Here is a 23,366-nt window from a genome sequence, read left to right on the forward strand (position 1 = left end):
AGCACGTTTGATGATTAATATCGCTAAATACATGTACCGTGCATTATTAAAATACTAATGTAAAAAGTACAACATACAACATAATTAAGAGTGGCATTGTGGAGAATAAATTACAAATAATGAGACAATGTATCTCAATAGTATATCAGCGCCTGTGAGAATGTGAAGGTACAATACTCTAGATTTGACGTTTTCGTGACTGCAAGGATCCATACTCTTTGGTTCTTTCGGTAAAGTCACGTAGGTTAAAATTTAAGTAAAAAATGAAAAAATGTAAGCAATTAAATCACGACGTTTCGATCGCAACACAAGCAATTATCATTAGGTGTGAAACCAACAGCGAGAAAACCTACACTGAAGTGGGAGAGAAGCCGGGGCCAAGGAAATATACTGGTAGGAACCTCCTGGTTACACCAGCCCACAGGGGATTATTGTGTCCGTCCGTCGTGCAGGGAGGGGCTGGGTGGGGAGGGTGGGGAGGGGCTGGGTGGGGAGGGTGGGGCTGGGTGGGGAGGGGCTGGGTGGGGCGGGGTGGGGAGGGGCTGGTCACCCCGTGGTGCCCTTATAAAACTGAACGTTTAACCTACTCACGCTGGCTTGTGCCCGCCCTCACAGTCAGCCATATTTGCGGAATACACCACGCCGCCGTTGACCCTGGCCATTGACCGAGCAACCCAACGTTCCTACCAGCTCCCTCCGCAGGAATGTGTTATGAGTCAGAGAGAGGTGGGGGGGGAAGTGGAGCATCGTCAAAGGCAGCAGCTAAATATTCTCAGGTTTTTTCGGTAAAGTCACGTAGGTAAAACATTAAAAGTAATGAAAGTAAAATAAAACAAAACAAAAATAAAAATAAAATTCACGTTTCGGAGGCAACACAAGTCTCCGTCATCAGGTGGGACCGTCACAGCCAGATTAGCTGCATCAAGTGGACTTGATGCAACTTGATGCTACACTTGATGCAGCTAATCTGGCTGTGACGGTCCCACCTGATGACGGAGACTTGTGTTGCCTCCGAAACGTCGTGAATTTTATTTTTATTTTGTTTTATTTTACTTTCATTACTTTTAATGTTTTACCTACGTGACTTTACCGAAAAAACCTGAGAATATGAATCATTGCAGTCACGAAAGCTTCAAATCTAGCAGCAGCTAAAACGGTGGGGGAGCCAAAAGTAAAATAGCAATACACTGCTAAACTTTGGGGATGCAGTTAACTCGGTAAAATAAGCTAGTGTCTGAAAATTAAGATGGGACAACTGTGAAAAGTTAAATGTTTACCTGGTTAATAACATCTTTCCAATGATTGCTCAATTTGTAACCATCTTCTCGGTTGAAGTTATGTCTATGTTTGTATATCTGGATGGCTTCATGAACACATCTTTGATGGTAGCCAGACGGCTTGCAGAGCACTTTGCAGAGCACTTTAGTCTCGGAGAAAACAATATCATGAGAGCCCGCAGCATTGTAGCATTGATTAGCAACGGCGGAAGAGTTAGTCCTGCCCTGTTTCATATCTGCCTTGTGCTCGCGAATACGATCTGATGCGTGTCGTTTCGTTTCCCCAATGTAACAATCACCACAAATGCAACTCAGTTTGTATACTCCAGGGTATTGCATGTCAGGAATTAATAAAAATTTTAACTTTTATTCGTAACCTACGTGACTTTACCGAAAGAACCAAAGAGTATACAATACTCTATTTCTTCCTGTCAACCACAGGTGTAAGATATACTGGACGTACGGTACTGTTATTTGTGCCATGCTGTATATGTGAGGGAGATATAATATTGAGAATGGCAATCACGTAACTATTGTTCGTGAGGTAATTATAACGCTTTAATGAGCGGCCAGTTATTCGACGCAAACGCCATTGCAGCATTTTATTAACATAAAGCGTACAGGAATAAATATTGTTATATATTGTTTGTACATTGTACACCCCTAGCTGCCAGTGCTATTCAGTGGCCTAAAATAAAACGTTTCGCTCCGGATGATCGCTGCAAAGTATGACCTGCGTTTGATTTAGCGCGCTGATCTTAAAGGTGCATTGAAAATTATAATACTCCGATTGATGCTCCTGCTGTTGTGGTGTGACTCATGCAGCCAGCTATGGCTGCAGGGTTTTGGTAGTACTTGTTGTTTATGTCGTTTGTTGTGACAATTCCGTCACAGTTCCTATGATCACTGTTTCATTGCTTTCATGGCTTTATTTTGGTGATTTAAAAAAGTTTTTTGGGTTTGTTTGTTGTAGTACAGCATAAGACTGATGGCCTTAATCTAAGTTGTCTTGTGGTTGTTGTTGTTGTTGCTTGACTTGCATCCCACTGGGAGTTTTGCACAGTGTTGGTGTACGGTGTTTATTCTGCAATATTTTGCTGTCTTTTCTTGGATTTTCTGTTTGCACTTAGTCACATATTCACTTTTATATGTTTTCTTGTTAATGTTTTTGTTTGTTGCGGTTGCACCCGATTCAAGAGGCGAATGGCTCACAGGGCTATACCTAATAAATGAACTTGTATTAATCACCACTATATAAGGCGCAGTACGGTATAAATTGTTACACTTGGAGGAGCGTCACGCCACTGCCACGTGACCACGCACGGCACAACCACATCACCACCACCATCAACCACCAAGATTGGCAGACAGCTCCCCCGTCGGTGCCCGCTGCACACTTCGTCAACACTTCGTGCTTGCGTTGTGGCCGAAACGTCGTGAGAATTATTTTATTGTTTAATTTTTATTATTTTATTACTTCCCTTCTACGTGACTTTACCGAAATAACCAAGAAGACTTCGTCACTTATTAATAGGTTTTTACCCTTTCATCTGGTACAAAAGACTGACACCTTTACACAAAGGATCATGTTTGCAATAACCACAACACAAGCAGTCAAAATGCAAACAAAAAGAAACAACTCTGATAATGATAATTGTTTTTTTACCCTTTTATCTGGCAACAAAACTGACACCTTTTTACAAGGAGTCATGTTTGCATTGACCACAATACCTGCAGTTGGAATGCAAACAAAAAACACAACTCTGATAATGTATGCACTGTCCTTGAAATTGATTGGTCCACACCCGAGACAGCTTTCTTTAAAACGCGTCATCTGGTCCAACACCATGTGAGACTAGGCTCTAAGGAAAGTTGTCTCGGGTGTGGACCAATCAATTTCAAGGACAGTGCATACATTATCAGTTATGTTTTTGTTTGCATTCCGACTGCAGGTATTGTGGTCAATGCAAACATGACTCCTTGTTAAAAAGGTGTCCGTTTTGTTGCTAGATAAAAGGGTAAAAAAACAATTATCATATTTTGTTACTGGCAAATGAGGTTCCAATGGTGTAAACTCTGATAATGATTTGCACTGTCCTTGAAGTTGATTGGTCCAAACCCGAGACAGCTTTTCTTAGAGCCTAGTCTCCATTGGTGTTGGACCAGATGACGCCAAAAGGCGTACAACTCAAACACAGCGTACTATCAGAGTACTGAGAGCTCGGGGTAAGCATTCGTCAACACTTCGTCACTTGTTTCAACTTTCCTCTTCTCTCCTGTGCCCCAATATGCTCCAGTGGCCGCCACATCTTTCTGGCACCGATCTCTTACGGCGTCGTCAAGCCATTATCCTGTCCTCTCTTTACGGCTCCTTCCATTTCTCCCACCCCCCTGTTGTTCTTGTTGTAGTCCACCTTACACCTACGCGTGTAACGTACTCGTGTAATGTAGTGCCCACAGAGTGCCAGTTTCATCCTCATCACTGCCAACACCACAACATGAACGGCTGAATAAATCGTTTCGCACGCGTCCCTTATCGCGGCCATCTTACTCAGGGACTCCCTGGCGCCCATTCGCCAGCACGCGTGCTGACGTCACTCCCCTGCCCCTCCCTCGCCTGAGCCTCCACGTTGCCGTGGGGAGAGCGGCGAGGGGGGGGGCTAGCGAGGGGGAGGGGTTTGAAATCCCCCCCTTTTTAACCAAGATGGCGGACCCCCTTCCCCCCCCTCCCCGCGTCTTCTCGCCTTTTCCCGCGTATTTTCTCGCGTCACGTGACGGCTCGCGGACCAATGGCCGTATGAGATAGGAGAAGGGAGGAGGAGTCGGCAGAGTGAGACCCGCCCCCTCTCCCCCTCCCCCCAAGGGCCAAGTGGCAATCGACGGCGGAATTGACTGCGGAGGGAAACGCGCGCGCGCCAAGAAAATCAACGGCAAGCACCGAACCCTCGACGACGACGACGATGTCGAGCGGAGCGGCGCACGAGAACGGCTCTTATGGCGACATGGAGCAGCGGGAGTCGCGTAAGAGGACGCTGGACGCGCCCGGCGATGGCGACAGCAACAAGCGCACGCACAAAGGTGGAGGCCTCTGCCCTCGCGGCGGCGCAGGCGCCATCATCACCACCAACCAAAAAAAAACCATCGGCCGTGCCTCACCCCGTCGGCCGCACTCGCGTGCGCGCCCGCCTCGCTTTACTTACCGTCTCGTGGCCGGGCGGTTCGTTTGAGTTAATTTGGTTCCCCCCGCCGCGATTGTTTCCTATCCCCGTGTCGCCTTTGCGATGGATGTGGAGTGTGCGGCCTAGTGCTCGTCCGCGGGGCTCCCCCGCTGCTTGCCTGAGTTTCCCGCCGCGGGACGAGGCGAGCGAGGCCCGCGCCGCTGCTCAGGCAAAGGTCGGGGGGAGGGTAAAGGCGTTTTGCTAGGCCCAGCCGCGTGGAAGCAGAGGCCGGCAGCGAAAACCACACAATTGGCTTATATTATTGCACGTATGTCATTTGTATCGATTTATATGCAGATTTACACTTTGGTGGGGTTTTGCATGCAAACGGGTCCGCCGCGGTCGTAACGCGTGGTAGTAAGCGCCTTTAACGAAATCCCCTTGTATTTAAATGGCGAATGTGTGAGGGGTTGCGGCTAGTTTATTCGCTGGTACCGCTTTACATAACATCTGAGGCATCGTTGCCCTTGCATATAATTACATTGTAACACCTGAGGGGGGTGGAGGGGCACAAACGTAACGCCCGTTGTGTGCAACGGGCTCGACAAAACGGCCGCATCGGTCGAGCTCGCGAAGCCAACCAAACTTCAGTGCTCCTCGGCAGCGCTCTGCTGCTTTTACATCACGTACATTTTATTTTCGCCTTTAGCAATGATTTAAATAACAGACTTAGTGTAAGCGTTATGCTTAAGGGGGGTTAATTCAAACGCAAAACCATCCCAGGAGCCAGCGGTTTAATGGCCGGTAGCATGAAACGCCCTAAGCTCTTTTGCTTAAGTATTTTCTATACATTTCATTGTTAATACATGTAGATACATTTGTGACGCTGTAAGCAATGCTGTGAATCCACACTTAACATTGTTTCATCAAACCCATTGAGGGATTTTTATTTTGACGAATGCAATATAAATAATAATGTACAGCTGTTTGTAAATCCACTGCTGGATGAAGGCTTCACTGTACCATATCGTTCGCGGGGGTTTGGCCGTACAGTTCTCGGCTAAGTTTGTCAATACGGGTTGGTGAAGGTGGTGTGGGGATGCCGGACAGGCGCTATATCACTCGCCACGGATGGTAGTCGCGGCAGGGAGTCGGATTGTTTGAGTTCAGAGCGCAATGCCCTAACCACTGCACCACCGCTCGACTACCTATTGATTTATTAGACTCATTTCACCGGCTGAAATACGTTTTAGAAGCTTAATATGGAAATATCAAATAAACCTCAAACTAATTTCAGTATGTTAAAATGAATTCGAAGGTTTTTTTTAATCAAATCCGAAAATTCCAACATAGGGCGGGAACTTAATGTCATATACCAACATGTGAGGTGTAAAAAAAATAACGATCATCATTATTTTCACTCACTTTGTGACATTCAACTAAAAATTTCCGCCCCCTTGTCAATCAACTGCTGAACTAAGGCCTCCCATCCGTAGCGACCGTAGGATTAGTTTGACCGTAGGTGTGACCACGCTGCTCGGCATGGGTTGGAGGAGGGGCCCAGAAACATCCGACATCACTGGAGCCACTTATTGAACGTGGTTGGGAATCAAACTCAGGTTTCTTCAGGGTCGGAGGGGGATCAGAGTGCGGATCATGAACCACTATATTACCACTACTACCCCACTCAACCCCTGTTTTTATGTTTTACCGCAAAGATCCCACTTAAGTTGTGTTGCACAGCCATTCAAACACGTGGAGTTGATCATTTTAAACTCGCACAGCTGTAACCCGCCATGATGATAAAGCTACTGCTGCTTGAAGGCCTGCTCAAGGCTTCACACCCACGGCTAGTCTTGTGGTTGATGTAAAAATGCACCGAGAACCTACAAATGGTTACATCTCATCGCCCCATCTCCAAGCTGAATAGCATTTTTTTACATTCTCACTTCGTAACAGGTTAGAAAGCAGGTTATTCTTGAAACCGGAATATGATTACATGTTCTCAGTGGTGCTGGCTCAATAGTCAGTTCAGTTCATTTATTAGGTATAGCCCTGTTAGCCATGCGGCTCTTGAATCGGGTGCAACCGCAACAAACAAAAACATGAACAAGAAACATCTTAAAGTAACTACACTCAACAGAAAAATCTAGGAAAAAACAGAAAAGTCTTTCAGAAAAAGCACCGTATATCAATGCTGTGTGCAAAAATCCCAGTGGTATGCAAGTCAAACAATTACAACCGTAAGACTATTTAGATTAAAGTTTTCGGTCTAACTCTGTACTACTACAAACAAATATGGCTAAACCAAAAGTTTTCGAAATCGCCAAAATAAAGCTATACAAACCAATGTAACAGTGATCATAGGAACTGTGATTAAAATTTTATAATAACGATATACATAACATGTACGACCAAACTTTGCAGCCATAGCTGGCAGCATGAGTCGCTCCATAACAGCAGGAGTATCAGTAGGAGTATCAAACATTTTCAATGCACCTTTAAAGATCAGCACACTATAATAAAAACTCAGGATCATAATTTGCAGCGGTCATCCGGAGCGATACATTTGATTTCAGGCCACTGAATAGCAGTGGCAGCTAGGGGTGTACAACTCCTCTAGAGCACATTAGCCTTCTTGGGCACATGGTCACTCATTAGACAAAAATTGTGACAACTGGAATAGGCTGAGATGAAAAAAACTGAATACATAATTAATCATTGATTATTTGACGAAACAAACTCGATACATTTGAGGATTAAGTTAAATATTAATTTGATTAGTTTTCAATTTATGTACTGTTCTATCTATGTGACTTTACCAAAAGACCCAACGAATATGAATTTCTGCAGTCACGAAAGCTTGAAGTCCACATGTAATTTTAATAATTGATATACTTTTTGGATTTATGCACATCTATAAATGTGACTGCATAAAAATACAATCAGAACCGGTGAGCATATTTATTTTGAAGTAAAAGTGAATGTCTTTAGTCTGGACTTAAACATTACTATAGGATACATCTTAAGTTAAAATTTTCCCTGTACCGCAAAGTGTAAAATCCACTAAAGTTGGTTTGTGGAAACTGACATTCAATTCTAAATGTGGTTTCAATGTAGACTCTTAAATCCACTTTGCCGTGTAACAGCTATTGCATGGACAGCTTTGCCAGTGGGTTCTGAGGAAATGAGTGGGACGTTGGCACTAAGAGAAGTAATGACGGAAAATACTTTAAAGTTTCTGGCATTCGGCATTTTTGTAGGCAGGTGTGAACAAAGAGAGGGGCAGTTTGCTCCGCACCTCAGATCTGAGGGAACCTTAGCAATACATCTTAACAACTCTTTGGCAGCTCCAAAACGAAGCTGTGATTACAATTTACTCTGGTCAAAATACTTCCGATTGTGTGTGAGAAACATAACGAAGTATGCTCACGTAGCAAACAAAACTGTAGAAATTAAACAAAAAACAAAGAATGCAAACAGTGTAACTTGTTCATGAGCTAAGACCAGATATTTCACTTGTCGATCACTCCTGAGGTGGCATAATGATAGTATAGCAAATTTCCTGCTTTACGTTTCCCCCTTCTCTGTCGTGTTGCAAATCCGTTGTCACTTCATTAACACCGCTACCCGATTAGCTTTGCCTCAACCCACATGTCGCTAACAGCATCGGCCGTCCCCACTCGTATCCATCACCTCAGCCTTCGTCTCCACCTACCCTGTACACGAACTACTGCGCGTCACGCATGAAGAAATATACTATGCTGTGGACTACAATATATTATTTATGTACAGTCTTTTGGTGGATGGAAAAATTGCTTTTATTACGTCGTTTCTATGAATGTTGAACTTCTTCCGCACCGTACGTAGCCTACCGTGCGAATTGGAGGTTCCAAAGATATTCGTTGCACATTTCACGAATGCATCGCTGACGCAAACCGGGCTATTGCTATAGTTTTAAGTTCTTAATATGGCCGGTACCATTCAATTATGTGATAACCATTTAAAATTAGTGGGTTCTCAAATAATTAACCCTTATTAGCTGAACAAAAATATCGCTACGGCTAAAGTTTCACCACCTCGGGTTGTATTGATTTCTGTTCTGGCCCCATGATCTATTGTTCAATGTTAAAATGTATGGTATTGACGTCGAGGGAGATGTTAAATCATCATAAGCCTCAAGATTTAGTTTTCCCACAGCTCCCTGGTGGAGCTAATACATTGAGATATTTAAACACGTGAAAGCGACACCACAGTGAGGAAAGATTACTATTTTCACCTCTGCTGCCTCAGTCGTTTGAAACTCCCTTTCTTCTTGCCATCCATGCTGTCGACTCCCCCGTTCAAGTCCATGATGAAGACCAAGGCACATGGCCGGGCAACCACGGTGGTGAGATGTTAACTACCTCGCCTGGTATACAGGAGGTTGTGGGTTCGATCCCGATGCCTGTATATTTGGAGTTTGCATGTTCTCCCCGTGGTCGTGTAGATTTTTCTCCGGGTTCTCCGGTTTTCTCTCCACATTTAGAAACATGCGTTTCAAGTATTTGGCTACATAAAATTTCCACGAGATAAGCCACATGATGATGATAAGCCACTTAATTGGGATATCATTTGTGGCCAGGTTGCTTCTGACAGAGCTATCTCGCTCAGTGGGCCTTACCTGATAAAAAAAGTTTTTAAATATTAACAACATGAGAGCTGTTCTTTGGGTTGCATATTTTAGGTGGGTTTTTTCCCCATGACGGCTTGCAGTTTGCTGTTCTTACATCGCAGCTTGTATTTTTATTTTGTTTCAAAGCTATTCGCATCACCCCCCCCCCCCAACCTTCGAGACGCTGTAGGATTGTCACAGAACAATACTCGGTTATGAATACGTTTATAATATTATTATTATCAACGTAACGATTTACACCCCCTCCCCTTTGCAGTGGTTCGATAATATATCGTGATTAAGGGGTTATACCACGCACATTTTACAATTCGTTTGTAATTGGTGCTTGTCACCCCTGCAGCCACACTTTTGGCATTGCAATTCACCAAAATGTAAAAAAAGAGTATGGAGTCAATTATTGACCTTGAATCCATCCAAATGAAAATCACGTTGTTGAATCATTCCACCCAAGGGTAGCAATACATTATAACTTATGCAACTGTGGTCAGTTGTATGTGTTAAAATCATCAACGACCTTCAAATATCCATTGCTGGATGAAGACCACCACCCCTGGCCATCACCATCTCTCATGGTCCTGTGATGAATTGATCCACAGAGTACCTGCATCTGAGCTGATTTCATCATTCCATCTCCGTAGTGGGCATTCTCCAGGCTGCATTTACTCTTTTTTTCCTGTCACTCAATTGCTATTCTCTCCCAAAGGTGCATTCTCAAATCCATGTATTCCCTCTTCTGTTTCAATGTAATTCCTAGCATGCACCACACATGCTCGATTTTCAGTTTTCATTCCATGATGGTCAGAATTGTCCACGTTATTTCCTATGCCATGGCTAGTAATGTGCATTGGTTGCAAAACAACATTATTTTGAGATGGATCTGAACCATGGAAATTAATTAAGACATTTTCATTGAAACTGGAAACTGTACAGTATCATGGAAAGTTGCATACTTGGAATAACTAGCGGAATTTATCGTAATATCCAATGGTATGTTTGCTAAAAATAAAGACTAGAAATTTGGGTTGAGATGAAAATGAGAAAATCAAATATGTACAACAAGTTAAACAATTTGGAGTTATGTCGGGGAAACAACTGGAAAACAGATCACAGTTTGTATATGTAGGGCAGTTACTGAAGGCAGACCGGCGTCGGGAGTGATAAAGCGAAAATCTGAATTCGAACATGCAAAGCAACTTGCCAATGTTATAATATGGTGATGTAATGTTAACGCGTTGTACTGCAACGGCGTTGGTCGTTGTGTCATCGTTTTGCCCGGCAGAGGAAAAGAGCTTCTTCCTGAAGCTGCTGGTGCCGAACTGCGCTGTCGGGGCCATCATGGGCAAGGGCGGCGAGACCATCGTCCAGTTGCAGAACGACACGGGCACCGTGATCAAGATCTCCAAGGCTCGCGAGTTCTTTCCAGGTTCGCCTCCAACCCCTGGCCTTCATGGATTGTGACATGCCCGACTTTGTTTTTAGATACTAGTTTACAAAATGGAAGATATCTAGTTTACAGGCGGTCCCCGCTTTTGACAATGCGTTGCTGGAAACCGATTTACGACGACCCCGTCATAAATCGGACCCTGTTTTCCCATGGACAGTAGAAACATTACTTGCTAATGTTTTTCCAATTAATCCCCATTAAATTAGGCCGTCTTTGTACGATGGTTAGCTAAAAGCTGCTGCGAGGATGACTGGAGTTTGCGTGATGGTTTATGCTCCTTGACGATCTCAGCAAGGTATTGTGGTTGATTTGTGGCAACTTTGTGCTTGCTATAAATGAACAACAATACCTTGACGTTGCATGGAGCAGTGTCTGTTTAACGGGACTCAGTGGGGGTGACCACACAAGCCACGTAATTTACTTGAAGCTGTTTTGGATATATTTATAGAATTTGGAAAAACACCACTTACTGATGCATAAGTAATGACCTCGCATCCGTCACCTACCTATTCATTGTCTTGTATGTATAAAATGTCTCGCTTTTTTGTGCAGCGATATGCCATCGCCATTGCGGCGTTATACATGTTAATCCACCGCTGAATGAAGGTCTGCCCACGTGTCATACGTGAGGTTTGTTTGACCATAAACCATGCTGGTCAGTGCTTGTTGGTGAAGGGGTTTCTCAGATTTGGTTCCAGTTATCGCTCGCCATTGATGTCGGGCACAGCCAGGAATTGAACTTTGGTCGCCAGTTTAAGAGCAAAGTGCACTCCCACTCAATGCAACCGCTCATCGAGTTTCTGTTGCGATGCAGAATTACCCAATTAGAAATAGCAATCATCGTCCCCTACTGACAGTCTAGTCCCCAAATGCAAGCCAGCTTATGCCTCAATTTGTACCCACAGGGACAGCTGCCACTGGGGGTGTTTTTCAAATGTGTTGAAAAGACCTGTGATTCAAGTCGCTTATTGCGTGAAAAGCAATCTTGAGACACCCCGGTGTAAAGGGCCGTCAGGCAATTGATTAGTATAACAATCGTATTTTGTCACGATGCCGGTGGCGTTTTGGACCGTCTAAAATCGATTATGCACCGAAAACGACTCTTCTCCCCCCCCCCCCCTCCTCTTTGCTGCCTGCAGGCACCATGGAGAGGGTGGCGCTCGTACAGGGCACGGAGGAGGCCATCGTCCAAGCCCACGACTTCATCGCAGACAAGATCTACGGCTGCCTTGATAAGACTGCGCCAGCCACTTCCACCGAGACGGATCGTGGAAATATGGTATGTGAGTGATGCCAGTGCCCACGGTTTAGGAGCGGGTTGAACGGGTTGTTTTTGTCTCGCGCCGTCTTTTACGCCTCTTATCCCAGTTCATTATATTGGCCCAAAAGATATGAGAACATGAATGTGCATGCAAGCTAAATATGATTGTATGAAAATATATAATTGGAATTTTTATAACATTAAAATTGGCATACATGCCAAACGCTCACGATTGGAATTGACCAAACATCCCAATGCAAGACTTTTGATTTGTGATTGTCTGTTTGAGACTGAGGCTTTCTTGGAATAAGTCGATGCATTGTGTAATTTAGATTCTTGTATTTGATTTCACCGATAAACTTTTGTTATTTCCCCCCCCCCCCCCCCACATTTTTTGGTCGTGGCGTTTGTGTTTTTGCACCAAGATATTCTGCACCTTAGTTTTTGAGGACCCCCCCCCCCCCATACGTTATACACAGAATCCATTTGGAACTCTCACAAAGCAGTGCAAGTCCACCCGGCGTCCACGTTATAGAGCAGCCCACGGGAGAGACTTTTAATCTCAGTGGGCACTCACTATCTTTTCCGTATGGCCGCAGTGGTTGAAAACACGGCTAGATGGCTTTATACACGCAGTATGGTAATTTTATGCGACATTCCAGGCAACTGTGTCTTTAGCCATGGATAAATCAAACTTTGCGTGTATTACTCATCGCATAGTCCGTGTGTGTGTGTATGTACATAACTGCACGCCCTTCTGCTGCGGGCAGGGCACCCTTAATCATTCTCATGGCCACCAAATTTCATCAGTTTATGAAATCTGTCTGTTGCTGGATTTGACTCGTATTTCTCTATTTGGCTCTCCATGGTTTTACGTGTGATGCAATTACGCAACAGTAATAAACAGACGTCGATCCGTTCCACCACAACAACAAAACATGTACGACCCTCACTCTGTGGGCCTTCTGAGTCTATGTATTTCAACAGCCAACACACAATTGGTTTCGATGCGTTGAAGTGACAGGATTCATTTAAATTTAGCTATTTGAATCAAGAATAAATTCCCTTATTAATGTCCTTCATGTGACGGGTTCTAACGGCTGCAGAGGTGGCATTAACCCAGTTACATACAATGTGTATGAATCGGACGGTGCAAGGTGTCACTGACATGGGGGGCACGGCTTGTTTTTTTAAATGGATGAGGTGGAAGACTCCAAAGGTTTCTCTGCGAGAGATCCAAATTCATACTTGGTCTCACGACACCATCGCCATAAGCACAATTGGATGAAATTGCTCGGGGGTGGGGAAAATGTATTCATTAACTAGATCATCGATATTAACCGACGCATCATACCCCCACGCTCTCCACGGCGGTGCAGCACGTGAAGATCGTGGTGCCCAACAGCACGGCAGGGCTCATCATCGGCAAGGGCGGCGACACGGTGCGCTACATCATCCACGAGTCGGGCGCCTGGCTTGAGGTGTCGCAGAAGATGACGGGCGGCTGGACGGGTGCAGGGCGCGAGCGCGTCGTGAGCGTGGCGGGCACGCGCGAACAGAACCGCATCGCCGTGCGCCTCATTGTGCAGAAGATCGTCGAGCACCCGGAGAGCAGCAGCTGCCCTCGCCTCAGCTACCCGGCGCAGCCCGAAGGCTACGGCCCGCACTCGGCCGGGGGTCCCAGCGCCGGGGTGCCCGCCTCGGCCCCGTCGGCCTACGCGCAGCAGCAGCAGCAGGCCGCGCCCCCGCACCACCACCAGCAGCAGCAGCACCAGCAGCAGTGGTACGGGCGCGGCGCGGGAGAGTACGCCGCCGCCATGCAGCAGTACCAGTGGCCGCAGGCGATGGCGGCGAGCGGCTACGAGTCGCGCGTCACGGCGGTCCCGCAGCCCGTGCTGCAGGAGGGCTTCCAGGGCCAAGAGCTGCAGGCGGTCACGGAGGCCCTGGACCGCCTGTCCCGCTGCGGCTACAGCATGAAGACCCTGGGCGTGGCGGCCGACGGCACCGAGGAGGAGAAGCAGGGGGAGGCGGCGCCCGCCGACGGCTACGGTGTGGAGGAGGTGGGCACCTTGGAGCTGGAGGTGCACGAGTCTCTGATCGGCGCCGTCCTGGGTAAGGGTGGCCAGACGCTCATGGACTACCAGGAGGCAACGGGCACCCGCATCCAAATCTCGCGCGTGGGAGAGTTCGTGCCGGGCACCAACAACCGACGGGTCACCATCCTGGGCACGGCGGCGGCGCGGAAAGCCGCCGAGTTCCTGATCCGCAAGCGCGTCGGCGCCGAGCAGGTCAACCGCGCCACCAGCAAGCGGCGCTAGTGCAGCAGGCGGGCTGGCGGTTGGGCGGGCGGGCGAGCTCATGTCAGCGCCACCTCCGCCCCCCCCCGCCGTCCACACCATCGCCCCCACCGGGCTAACCCAACCCAGCCGTCCCACCTCCAACATCCTCATCCCATCCCCCACTCCCATCTTCCCACTTCCCCCTAGCATCCCACCCCTCCATACGCCCCCGACTCGGATGTGGCGAGAGAGAGAAAGGCCGTCCCTGCGTCCGTGAGTAGACGTGGGCTGAGGCAGAGGCTTTATAGTGTCTGAAACGGGCGTGTGAGAATAGGAGATGAATGAATAGGCACGCAAGGGCTTTTGTTGGGGACAAGCTCTCGTTTAAGCCTCTGTTTTAATGTTAACCCGATTATGATTTCAGCGTCCCGCCAATCTTGGACTGCGCACGCCACCCAGCCGAAAGCAAGCACGCTCGGTCGCCGTGAGTACGTTGGTGTATATTTTATACGGAGGGGGTTGTTGGAAGCTGAAAGATTTTCGAGCATTTTGAAGCTTTTTTCTCTCCCCCCACCCCCCCCTCCTGTTAGAAATTTTTTTAAAGGGTTTCTTTGCTTTTTTCGAACCTAGTCGTTGATCGTTGTGATTACACGTTGCTTAAATTCTGGGGTTAGGGGTTGGGGGGGGGGGTGTTTACGGAAACCTTTGTTTAAGGAATAAAGAAAAACTAACCTTGAATAAACTTGAGAAGAGAGGAAAGGTCACCCCCAGTTAAGACGGCACCCCTTTTACTGCGTACCATAGTTCACCGGGCTGGTAGAGCCCCTGTGTTTGTTTTTTTGACAGGAAGAGGAATGTGAAGGTGTATGCGCTGTACCGTGGAGAAGAGAGGTTCGGTAGCAGGAAAGGACACCGTTGATTTAGTCTTGGGCCCAAGAAAGCCCTGTTTTGTGTTTTCACTGTACCTTTCATAACTCTTGATAAGACAAAAAAACACGGAAATCAGCAGAAGCTAAAACCGCAAACATCTACTCTTTCTATAGCTTTCGCCACCCGTTTGAAGATGCATTGTGAATACGCGTGCCCCATTAGCGAGTCTGTAGTGTTCGTATGTAGCTGCGGTTTAATGTGAAAAACCCCCCCTTTGTTTGCATCATATTTCATTACCAAATTACATTGCATGTAATCACTTCTTTAAATAAAACCGGTTTAACCGAACGTGGGATACCCATCTTTTGCGTGCTCTCTGATCGCCTTCTGGAATCTCGCTCTTCCTCCTACGAGATTGCAAGCCAAAAAAAACAAACGGCAGTTCTCTTGCAGATGTTCTAATTGGTCGTGTGTTCCGGGCCGTCCAGCGTCGATGATCCTGAAACTTTGTACACATGAAATATTTAAAAATCCCCCAGAAATGTCGCCACCACAATGATGTGTATACATCAAATCGCCCTGAATACGACCGATTCCGGAAGCTTAAGGGGTGTTTAGGCCGGTCAGTATGTGGATGGGAGACCACCACCCAGGATTTTTCTGGGTGTTGTAGGTGCAGTGGGAGTTGGTGTAGCCACTAGATGGAAATACTGAGTCTCCCGATTTGTTGTGATGTTTTTCCGGGTACTTGCATTTTCCTCCTATATGAAGCCACTCGCTGATTTAATTAAACACCCCAACGTAGCAGGAAGGACCCTCCTGAAACAACGAAGTCTTTTGGCCTCGTAAAGCTTTAATGGGTAAAACATAAATCGGTGCTAATGGGTGTAACTTCACCTCACTTCTGAGACCCTGTTATTAACCAAAGCTGGTATGGGACAGCCCGGGACACAGCCTAGGCATAAATCTATGAGATTAGAGCCGTTTGCTTTTTGTCTTGCATCTTTAATGTTTCTTCTTTCTTCCAATTTTATTCCAGATGTGTGGTTAACGTCATCTTGGAGTCATGAGAGACGCGTTTCCATGCAGAGTTGTCACAGCGAGCCGTTTGACGTCACCCTGCCACCCACTACTTCAGTAGCATCTCACCCACGCTAGATGCCCACCGTTCATATGCCCGGCCAAGAGTTTCCATCGTATTGCTGTTACAATGATCATTAGTAAAAACATTCAATGTTGTTGAATTATCGTTAAGTCCAAATTCAATTTGACGGTATTGTTTCGTGCGGTCATTGGTAAACGGGCTGAGGACCATCAACTCGCTGCACCTGGGAACCCGGTTAAATCACGAGTGGCTGCGTGGATTAAAAACCTTGTAAATCACAGCGGTACCAGATCAGCCCTGTTGCCCCCGACACTGCCTGGCCTCTTGTTTGACGTCTGAGAAAAAAAATCGCAACCCCAGGGCTTGAACTCGGTATCTTGGACACGGCCATTATGGGGACCCGCCACCACCACCCCCTAAGCAAGTGAGAGAGTCCCAGCCCAACAGGGGGATGAACCCATGTTCTCAGCAGTGGTGGTTCATTGCCTTTGACGTGGCCATTGTGGACCCCCTTATAGAGACCTAGGCAATGGGGCTTTGAACCGCGAGGAACTCATCAGTGCTGCCTCACGGCAATCGGGGGTCCCCCAGAGTGATCTTGGTGGTGGCACGGTTGCTGGAGGAAGGAATTCAAGCGATCACCCGTCGACATCACCTCCTCCACTCGTCCTCTAGGCTCGCACAGTGTCGGCGTCCGTTAAAGAGTTAGGCCGGCCTGCACTGTGGTCAGTGGCCCTCGTCTCACCATCAGAAGCTCATCATCAACATCACACCGTGGTTGATAAGTAAGGTACTGAGTATGTGGAAAGTCAACAGTGGTTATATAAACTATTAAAGACGGACCCCTACTATTGGTACATTTTATTTTCACTAAGGGCTTGGGGCCATTGGCAGTGATGAATGCTACTTTAATGCTTGTTTAAGCTGGGAAACATCTTTGGGGTAGCTGCTGGAGTTTGTTTAGGTCTTGGGTTATCGTTAGTTGTATGGGTTAGGTTTTGCAATATTTAGGGTTTAGGAATATTCTCTCTCCCATCTGAAGACGATTGCTTGTGTGGCAAACGTAACGTCGTGATCTATTATTTTTTCTACCCACGTGACTTTCCCGAAAGAACCAAAGGGTATGGATTCCTGCAGTCACGAAAGTTTCAAATCCAGATTTAAAAATAAGGTCAGGGTTAATATTGTTTTTTTTATCAATTGCCTGTGACCAAATCAAATCACACGGCATGCACCCAGTCTCATCAGATCTTGGAGGCTGTGGGGTTGAGCCTGAATAGTTCTTGTAATGGGTGACCACCACCGTGCACAACGCATATTCTAGGCCGCTGTCAGCCGAGGGCAGTGCAGCAAAATCATTGTTGTACTGTACATCGCTTCAACGTCTATGCTTCCCGCCTTCAACTGGCACTGACCATGATTGGGAAGTACCGTGGGGAGGCCCTCATCCAGCAGTGCATTGACAGAAGGACTGTGTGTGTACTTGCTAACCACATTTATGGAGTTATTTTTATCGTGCTATCGCCCTCTGCTGGATATGGGTGGAAAGAGGTTGCCAAGTAATTTTGTTTAACCAGGTGAGAGAGAGAGAGAGGACAGGAGACCAGGATAGTCTTTAATTTGTAGGAGTGATGTGGGGCATTCGTCTGCCAATATTGGGGGGGGGGCAATGATTGTTGTGTATGGTCCCAATTTAGTAATTTCTGGTATTTTCGAATTTGGCCAATTTGGACCCTCTGTTGTGGCTGGCACACAATCGCCTCCTCTTGCGAATGACTTTCGGGGGGGGGGGGATCTTTAATGACCACCGCGAGTGAGAAGCAGACGATGCGTAGTGGGATCTTTACAGTTGTTTCTGCCAGCAGTAATAAGAACCGCAAACTAAGCTACACTCGGTGTGGGTTGCTGCGATAATACCAGACAACGACGTTTATCGTACGATATACAAGGTCCACGATGAGCGTGTGGTCCGTTTTTTTTAACATAATTTGTTATGGTTACCGTTGCTCCTTAAAAAAACATTTAAATAACAAAACAACTTTCAAATGTTAAATCTAGACATAAATAATAGCCTCTTCGGAAGATGTGTTCCGGAGTAACTGACGGCATAGCGATTATATGCGATCGTCATAATTGTCCTGATTAACTGCATATGTGTTTTTTGTGTGTGTACCTAACAACATTTGCGTGCGTGATGAGCGCTCATAGATTGACGATTGGGAAGACTTTGCAGAAAGCTTGAGCCAACAAACATAAGGTTACGGGAAAACTAATTTGGTGATAATGATGGCATTAGATATCATATCGTGAAATCATCGCAGCAACCCTATTTCTGGTGCACAACTGGTAATCCAAATGATAAAATCACCTTCGCCCACTTTTGTCTGCAGTGCCGGTTCATAACGACGCGCGTAGTCCGCCAACGTTTATGTCGATCCACCGTGAAGCAGGTGTGTGCCGTATCACCCATCGTCATCGACCGTGATCAATCGCCGCCGGACGAAGGTTCTCCACAAGCCCTCCGTCGTCATCCCCCTCATGGTCACGCGATGCGACAATCCACCCCAGCTCCTGCACCCGAGCCGATCTCATCGCTCCACCTCTCCGCGGGGGAAGGCGTCTTGGGCGCTGTTCCCTCCTTTCACGCCCACCGGCCGTCATCCCTTCTAGCGACGCGTCCTGCTCAAACCCGCTAACTAGTCTCGGCAGCCGAAATAATGTCTAACTTGTGTGTGTCCTCGAATCCACATGTTCCTTCGCTTTGTCTCCCTGGCGTGATCACAAGCATCCATCTCCTGCGTTCCTCTTTGCGCACTTTGAGCTTTTGTTGGTCGTTTTCATCGGTGTCCGTGTCTCTGATCCCAGTGTCGTCGTAGCAGGTTTTCGTAGACACGTGGTTACATTACTTTTCATCATGCAGTCGTTTGTCATCAACCCCCATTCTCCTTTGCCTCTCTGATCTCGATCCACCTCCAAAAGCCTGCACTAGGCATACATATTCTGTGTTTTGCAGCTGTGTCCAACTGTTTAGACATCTCTTATCTTTTCAGTGAATTTGTACACGATTTTTTTGGCTTATTTTTTACAACCTTGTTGCCTTTTTGCTTGTTAAGCACTTCTAACATTTCCTGTAGTTCATTCCTATCGGACATTGTGTTCATGGCTGTGTCGTCAACTAATCTTTTAAGACGGGTTAATGTTTTCTCCGTTTTATGTCAGCAAATGTTCTCTCTTGTCTGATTTTCAGAAAGCATCTCTCCTATTGTCGCTGTGAATGACTGGTGGAAGCACATTTCTTAGTCGCACTCCTCTTTTGGATTTTAGTAGTTCACATGAAGTTAGCGAGGCTGTTACCATGTCTGTAGATGGATTTTATTACTTCTAAATGTGTTTTAATATTAAGGCCTGGGTTTGCAAGAGGCTCGGATGACTTACGTCGATTTTACAAATGCTAGACAGTTGTATTTTAAAGTAATTAGCCTTTTTTTTACAGATTATGATCAGCGGTGTGTGTTCATCGATGGTAGAGAAACCTTTCCCGAAACCTTGCCTTGCCACCGACGTGTTTTGGTTTTGCCGCTATTCTGTTTCGAGTACTCTTTGTGAACGATTTATACTCGTGCGATAGTAAGAGGATAATAGGTCGGTAGTTCTTAAATTAAAGTCTTATCTAACTTTTTTTTTAATCGAAGAATGATTGAAGCATCATTCCATGAATGAAGTATTTCATTTCTGTGTAAACGATCGATATAGTTTAGCTATTTTTTATTTTGTTGCCGTTTCAGATTATATACGTATACCGTATACACAATACTGCTGTAAATGTATTATCTTTACGATAAGAAACAGTACGTGTGTTTACCCAGTAAAGCCTCACTTGAGTCAAGACCGTTTCACAAGATTTTGCCGCGTTTTTTATGCTTGTTTAAAAAAAAAAGTGTCAGCCTTGTGTGTGTATGATTAATCGTTGGTTTCCATTGGGTCCGATCGTGCATTAATAATGTCAATGTATTATTTAACTATAACCCTCCACCACCCGGTAGCCAATCAAAACCATTCGTCACGTGTGCACATGAACACACGGCGCATGCGCTACTTCACAAGGAAGCCATGTAAGAGCCACAGCGGCTCGCAATCGAAACGTCGCTAATTCTTCCCCCATTGGTTATCGACTCAGCCCATCATCCCTTTCCGCAGTGTCGTAAAATGAGTACCAATTCGTGAGGAAGTTAAAAACGGTGGTTTTTGGATATACATAGGATGAGAAACGTGGAATTTCCACCACTGGCTCAGGGCTGTAAAACGGGTGGTGAGCACCGCCTAAAAGAGCTTCATAGCTCATCGGATTCCTCCAGGATAAATAAATATTCTGATTCTGAAATGCTCATTGATAGCTTGAAATCTCTTAAACTTTTTTCCCCGCTCTGTAGAGCCTGAAACGTCACTGCGTTTTTTAAAATATATTTATTATAATTGTTGTTCTTTAACCAGGTGGGCCTCGCTGAGTCTCAAGACTTATTTTCAGGAGGCTCCTGCATGGGGATGTTTTTGTAAGAGAATTGAAATCGGTCCGTGTGACCGTTGAAGGCTTTGATGGATACTCGACGCGTGCCGTTTGGAAACCTGTCAAACGTGCGGGTACAAAACCTGTACACTGTCGACTTGATGCTGAAGTTACCAGCTGTTGATGTGCTCCACCGTGTATGAGGCATATCCAGCGAATGGGCCGATCATTCTGCCCTCTGTGCTCAAAAGAAGGGGGCCCCGTTGCCTTTGAAACATCAGCCGATGCATACAGGGCGATCCATTTAACACGTAGGCTTTCACGACCAATATTCATAAGAGGTTAAATTACTGGCGAAACGTCGTACTCTGATTGTAAATGTTGTGGCGAATTGTCACGTTCTGTTTACGTGACAACCCTTACTAATTGGCTGTGTCGGGTGGTGGCGGGTTTAACGACACACGCGATCTAACCCAAAAAACCTCTATTTCGCGTCCTACGTTAGCCGACCGTGCTCGTCACAGGTGCGTGAGAGCCGGAGTTTGAGCCGTCGTGACCTTGAGACAACTTTCCCTGAAATGTAAGCTAATCGCGCTGGCGACTCTTAGACAGAGCTAGCCAGGCGTGTGTTTTAAAAACGATTGGATGAAGTGAGTCGAGATGGGTGGGAGATTGGCGTGTGGAGGCTTTTGAAATGCGACATTTTCTCCAGATTCCTCCCCTGTACTTGAGTGGGCTATCTGCAAATGGATCGTCCTCTTCATTGGTGGTGGAGCGAATGGCAATTTGTGGCGATGTTACCTCCCTGTTCTTGCCCCCCCCCCCCCATGTCCCCCCCCCGACCCCCCTGTCTCCCCCCGTCCCCCTGTGCCGACCCTGTCCCCCCCCCCCCCCTCTGGCCCCCAAGTCCCCCCCCCCCCCCCTTGTCCTGACCCTGGTCCCCCCACTTGTCCCCCTCGGTGTCTGGGACGTCCCCAGGTACCCACAATGCCACGCGATACAGGAATTTACGTTGTTTTTACTTTGGAACGGTTTATTTTGTATTTGTAAAAAAAAAAACGTCCGTTTTGGAAATGTATTCAATAAAGAATAATATTTTAACGTGTTTGCGTACGTACAGCTTTGTGTGTACGGTAAGTGTATATTTAAATGTAATCCGGACAGATCGTCAGCCGCATCGCGCTGGGGCGTGGCTTGGGGTTTCCTGCCTTCATGCGACAAGATGTCGTGGGAGGTCGTCACTTTCCAAGGGGTCTTTCGCATCGACCACATGAGAAGGTAGTTGTGATTACATGTTCTGGGTCGATTACTAGATTTGTACGACATCGTCCCAGGACGATAAGTTTGTTTTCTCACGTGAAACACATGATGGGGAGTTTAAAGTCAAACTGGGCTATTGACTTCATGTGGCAGAGGATCATCGTCGTCGGCCACGTTCTATCCACTGCTGAATGAAGTCAGTCTCAAGTTGTCATCGCACGGTGTTGCGTGCAAACAAAAAACAATCTGGCTCCATCGCACGAGTCGATGTCATCGCTCTGGTGAATTTGTCTCCACGCTAGGCCGCCCGCCCTGGGTGTGGGTGGTGGACCACCTCTTCTGACAAGTCCGATCGGTGCGGAAGAGAAGACCAAATTCACTTCGGAGATCCTTCTGACAGCGGCGGTGTGAGCAAGCAGTTGCAGGGCTGCGCCTTTGTCCCCCTCGTCCCTTTCCGTCTACCCGTCGGCCTGCGGCCCCACGTGGGAATGGGCACGTGAGGGTCCCACGTCTACATTTGCGCGTGCCAATGAGTGAATTCCGCTTCCTGTATTTCCACAACCGGTAACCGATTTTGCAAACGGTTACCGGTTTACTGGGTGCCGTTTTTAACAACGGCAGTGAGAACGCGTTGAGTCTCGGGAGGTTTGTCAGGAGGGTGCCACATTCGCGAGCGGAGTCTGAACACTCGCTCGCGCGCAACTCGCTCTTCGGAGCCCAGTCAACCACGGAATGCGCCGATCACACATTTGCTCAGCCCTTGGGTGTCCCACCAACAACAACGACGCTGTTCTAAGTCTGTCGCGTAACTGGCTCGGGACTCGATGATGGCTCCTCAAGGTCTGCGGCCGCTCACTGGCCCCGGCTCTCCGGGCGAACAGAGGCACCGACGGGCCGCGCTGGTCGTTCCGCCAGCAACGGATCGACCGCCGCCTGCTGCTGTGCGCCGTGACCTCACGATACCCTGGCGGTGTGTGGCCAATTGCGCTCGTGAGAGCTTCGCGTTGGAGGAGACCCACTGCCGCACGCGAGGGGATGACGACTCGGCGGTGGTGGCTCTGCTGGAGACCTTCGGGAGCCAGCGGCCGCACGTGGCCTGCAAATCCCGCGCTGTGGAAGCCGCAGCGAGGGTCGGTGGATCACCGCACAGATGTTGAGAAACTTCCCGTGGGCGCCGAGGATGAAGCAGTGCCCCGGCTCGCCAGGAGAAGGCGGTACAGCAAGCGTGGATTAATCGCCATCTGTTTCCATCTGTATGGGGATAGAGCGTTGCACCCTCGCGCAAGGCGTGGGTTTTTTCCGGGTGCTCCGGTTTTCTCCCACGTGTATAAGACACGACTCATCATTAATTGGCTGAAATCACCTGAATATAACTGGGCACCACGGTGGTGAGATGCTAACTACCTCGACTGGCATGCAGGAGGTCGTGGATTCGATTCCGACCCTTGACACCTGTAAATGTGGAGTTTGCATCTCTCCGTGGTCGCGTGCATTTTTCTCCGGGTCCTCCGTTTTTTCCCTCCACATTTAAAA

At 47.1% G+C, this 23,366-nt stretch overlaps 1 protein-coding gene across 4 annotated transcripts; it reads left to right on the forward strand.

The window, feature by feature from the left end:
- Window positions 1–4,112: 4,112 nt before the first annotated feature.
- LOC144734634 (RNA-binding protein Nova-1-like) lies at window positions 4,113–15,312 on the forward strand. Of its 4 annotated transcripts, none has more exons than XM_078616904.1 (5): window positions 4,113–4,298; window positions 8,784–8,825; window positions 10,390–10,533; window positions 11,694–11,833; window positions 13,195–15,312. In XM_078616904.1, the coding sequence occupies exons 1-5, from the start codon at window positions 4,238–4,240 to the stop codon at window positions 14,131–14,133; spliced, it is 1,326 nt and encodes a 441-aa protein (XP_078473030.1). In that variant the 5' UTR covers window positions 4,113–4,237; the 3' UTR covers window positions 14,134–15,312. The 4 variants fall into 4 exon arrangements, with proteins under 4 accessions (XP_078473030.1, XP_078473031.1, XP_078473029.1 ...); XM_078616906.1 differs by having other exon boundaries at window positions 4,126–4,355; XM_078616905.1 differs by lacking the exon at window positions 8,784–8,825.
- The last annotated feature ends 8,054 nt before the right edge of the window (window positions 15,313–23,366 follow it).

The sequence above is a fragment of the Lampetra planeri genome, chromosome 52 (assembly GCF_965212315.1).
Source record: "Lampetra planeri chromosome 52, kcLamPlan1.2.h2, whole genome shotgun sequence".
Classification (NCBI taxonomy): Eukaryota; Metazoa; Chordata; class Hyperoartia; order Petromyzontiformes; family Petromyzontidae; genus Lampetra; species Lampetra planeri.

Excerpts from the sequence above, each read along its gene's own strand:
- LOC144734634 (XM_078616906.1), top strand. The coding sequence starts at position 4,238 with ATGTCGAGCGGAGCGGCGCACGAGAACGGCTCTTATGGCGACATGGAG. Across the intron at positions 10,534-11,693 it reads GGCTCGCGAGTTCTTTCCAG|GCACCATGGAGAGGGTGGCG; the intron begins GTTCGCCTCCAA and ends TGCTGCCTGCAG. Across the intron at positions 11,834-13,194 it reads AGACGGATCGTGGAAATATG|CACGTGAAGATCGTGGTGCC; the intron begins GTATGTGAGTGA and ends ACGGCGGTGCAG.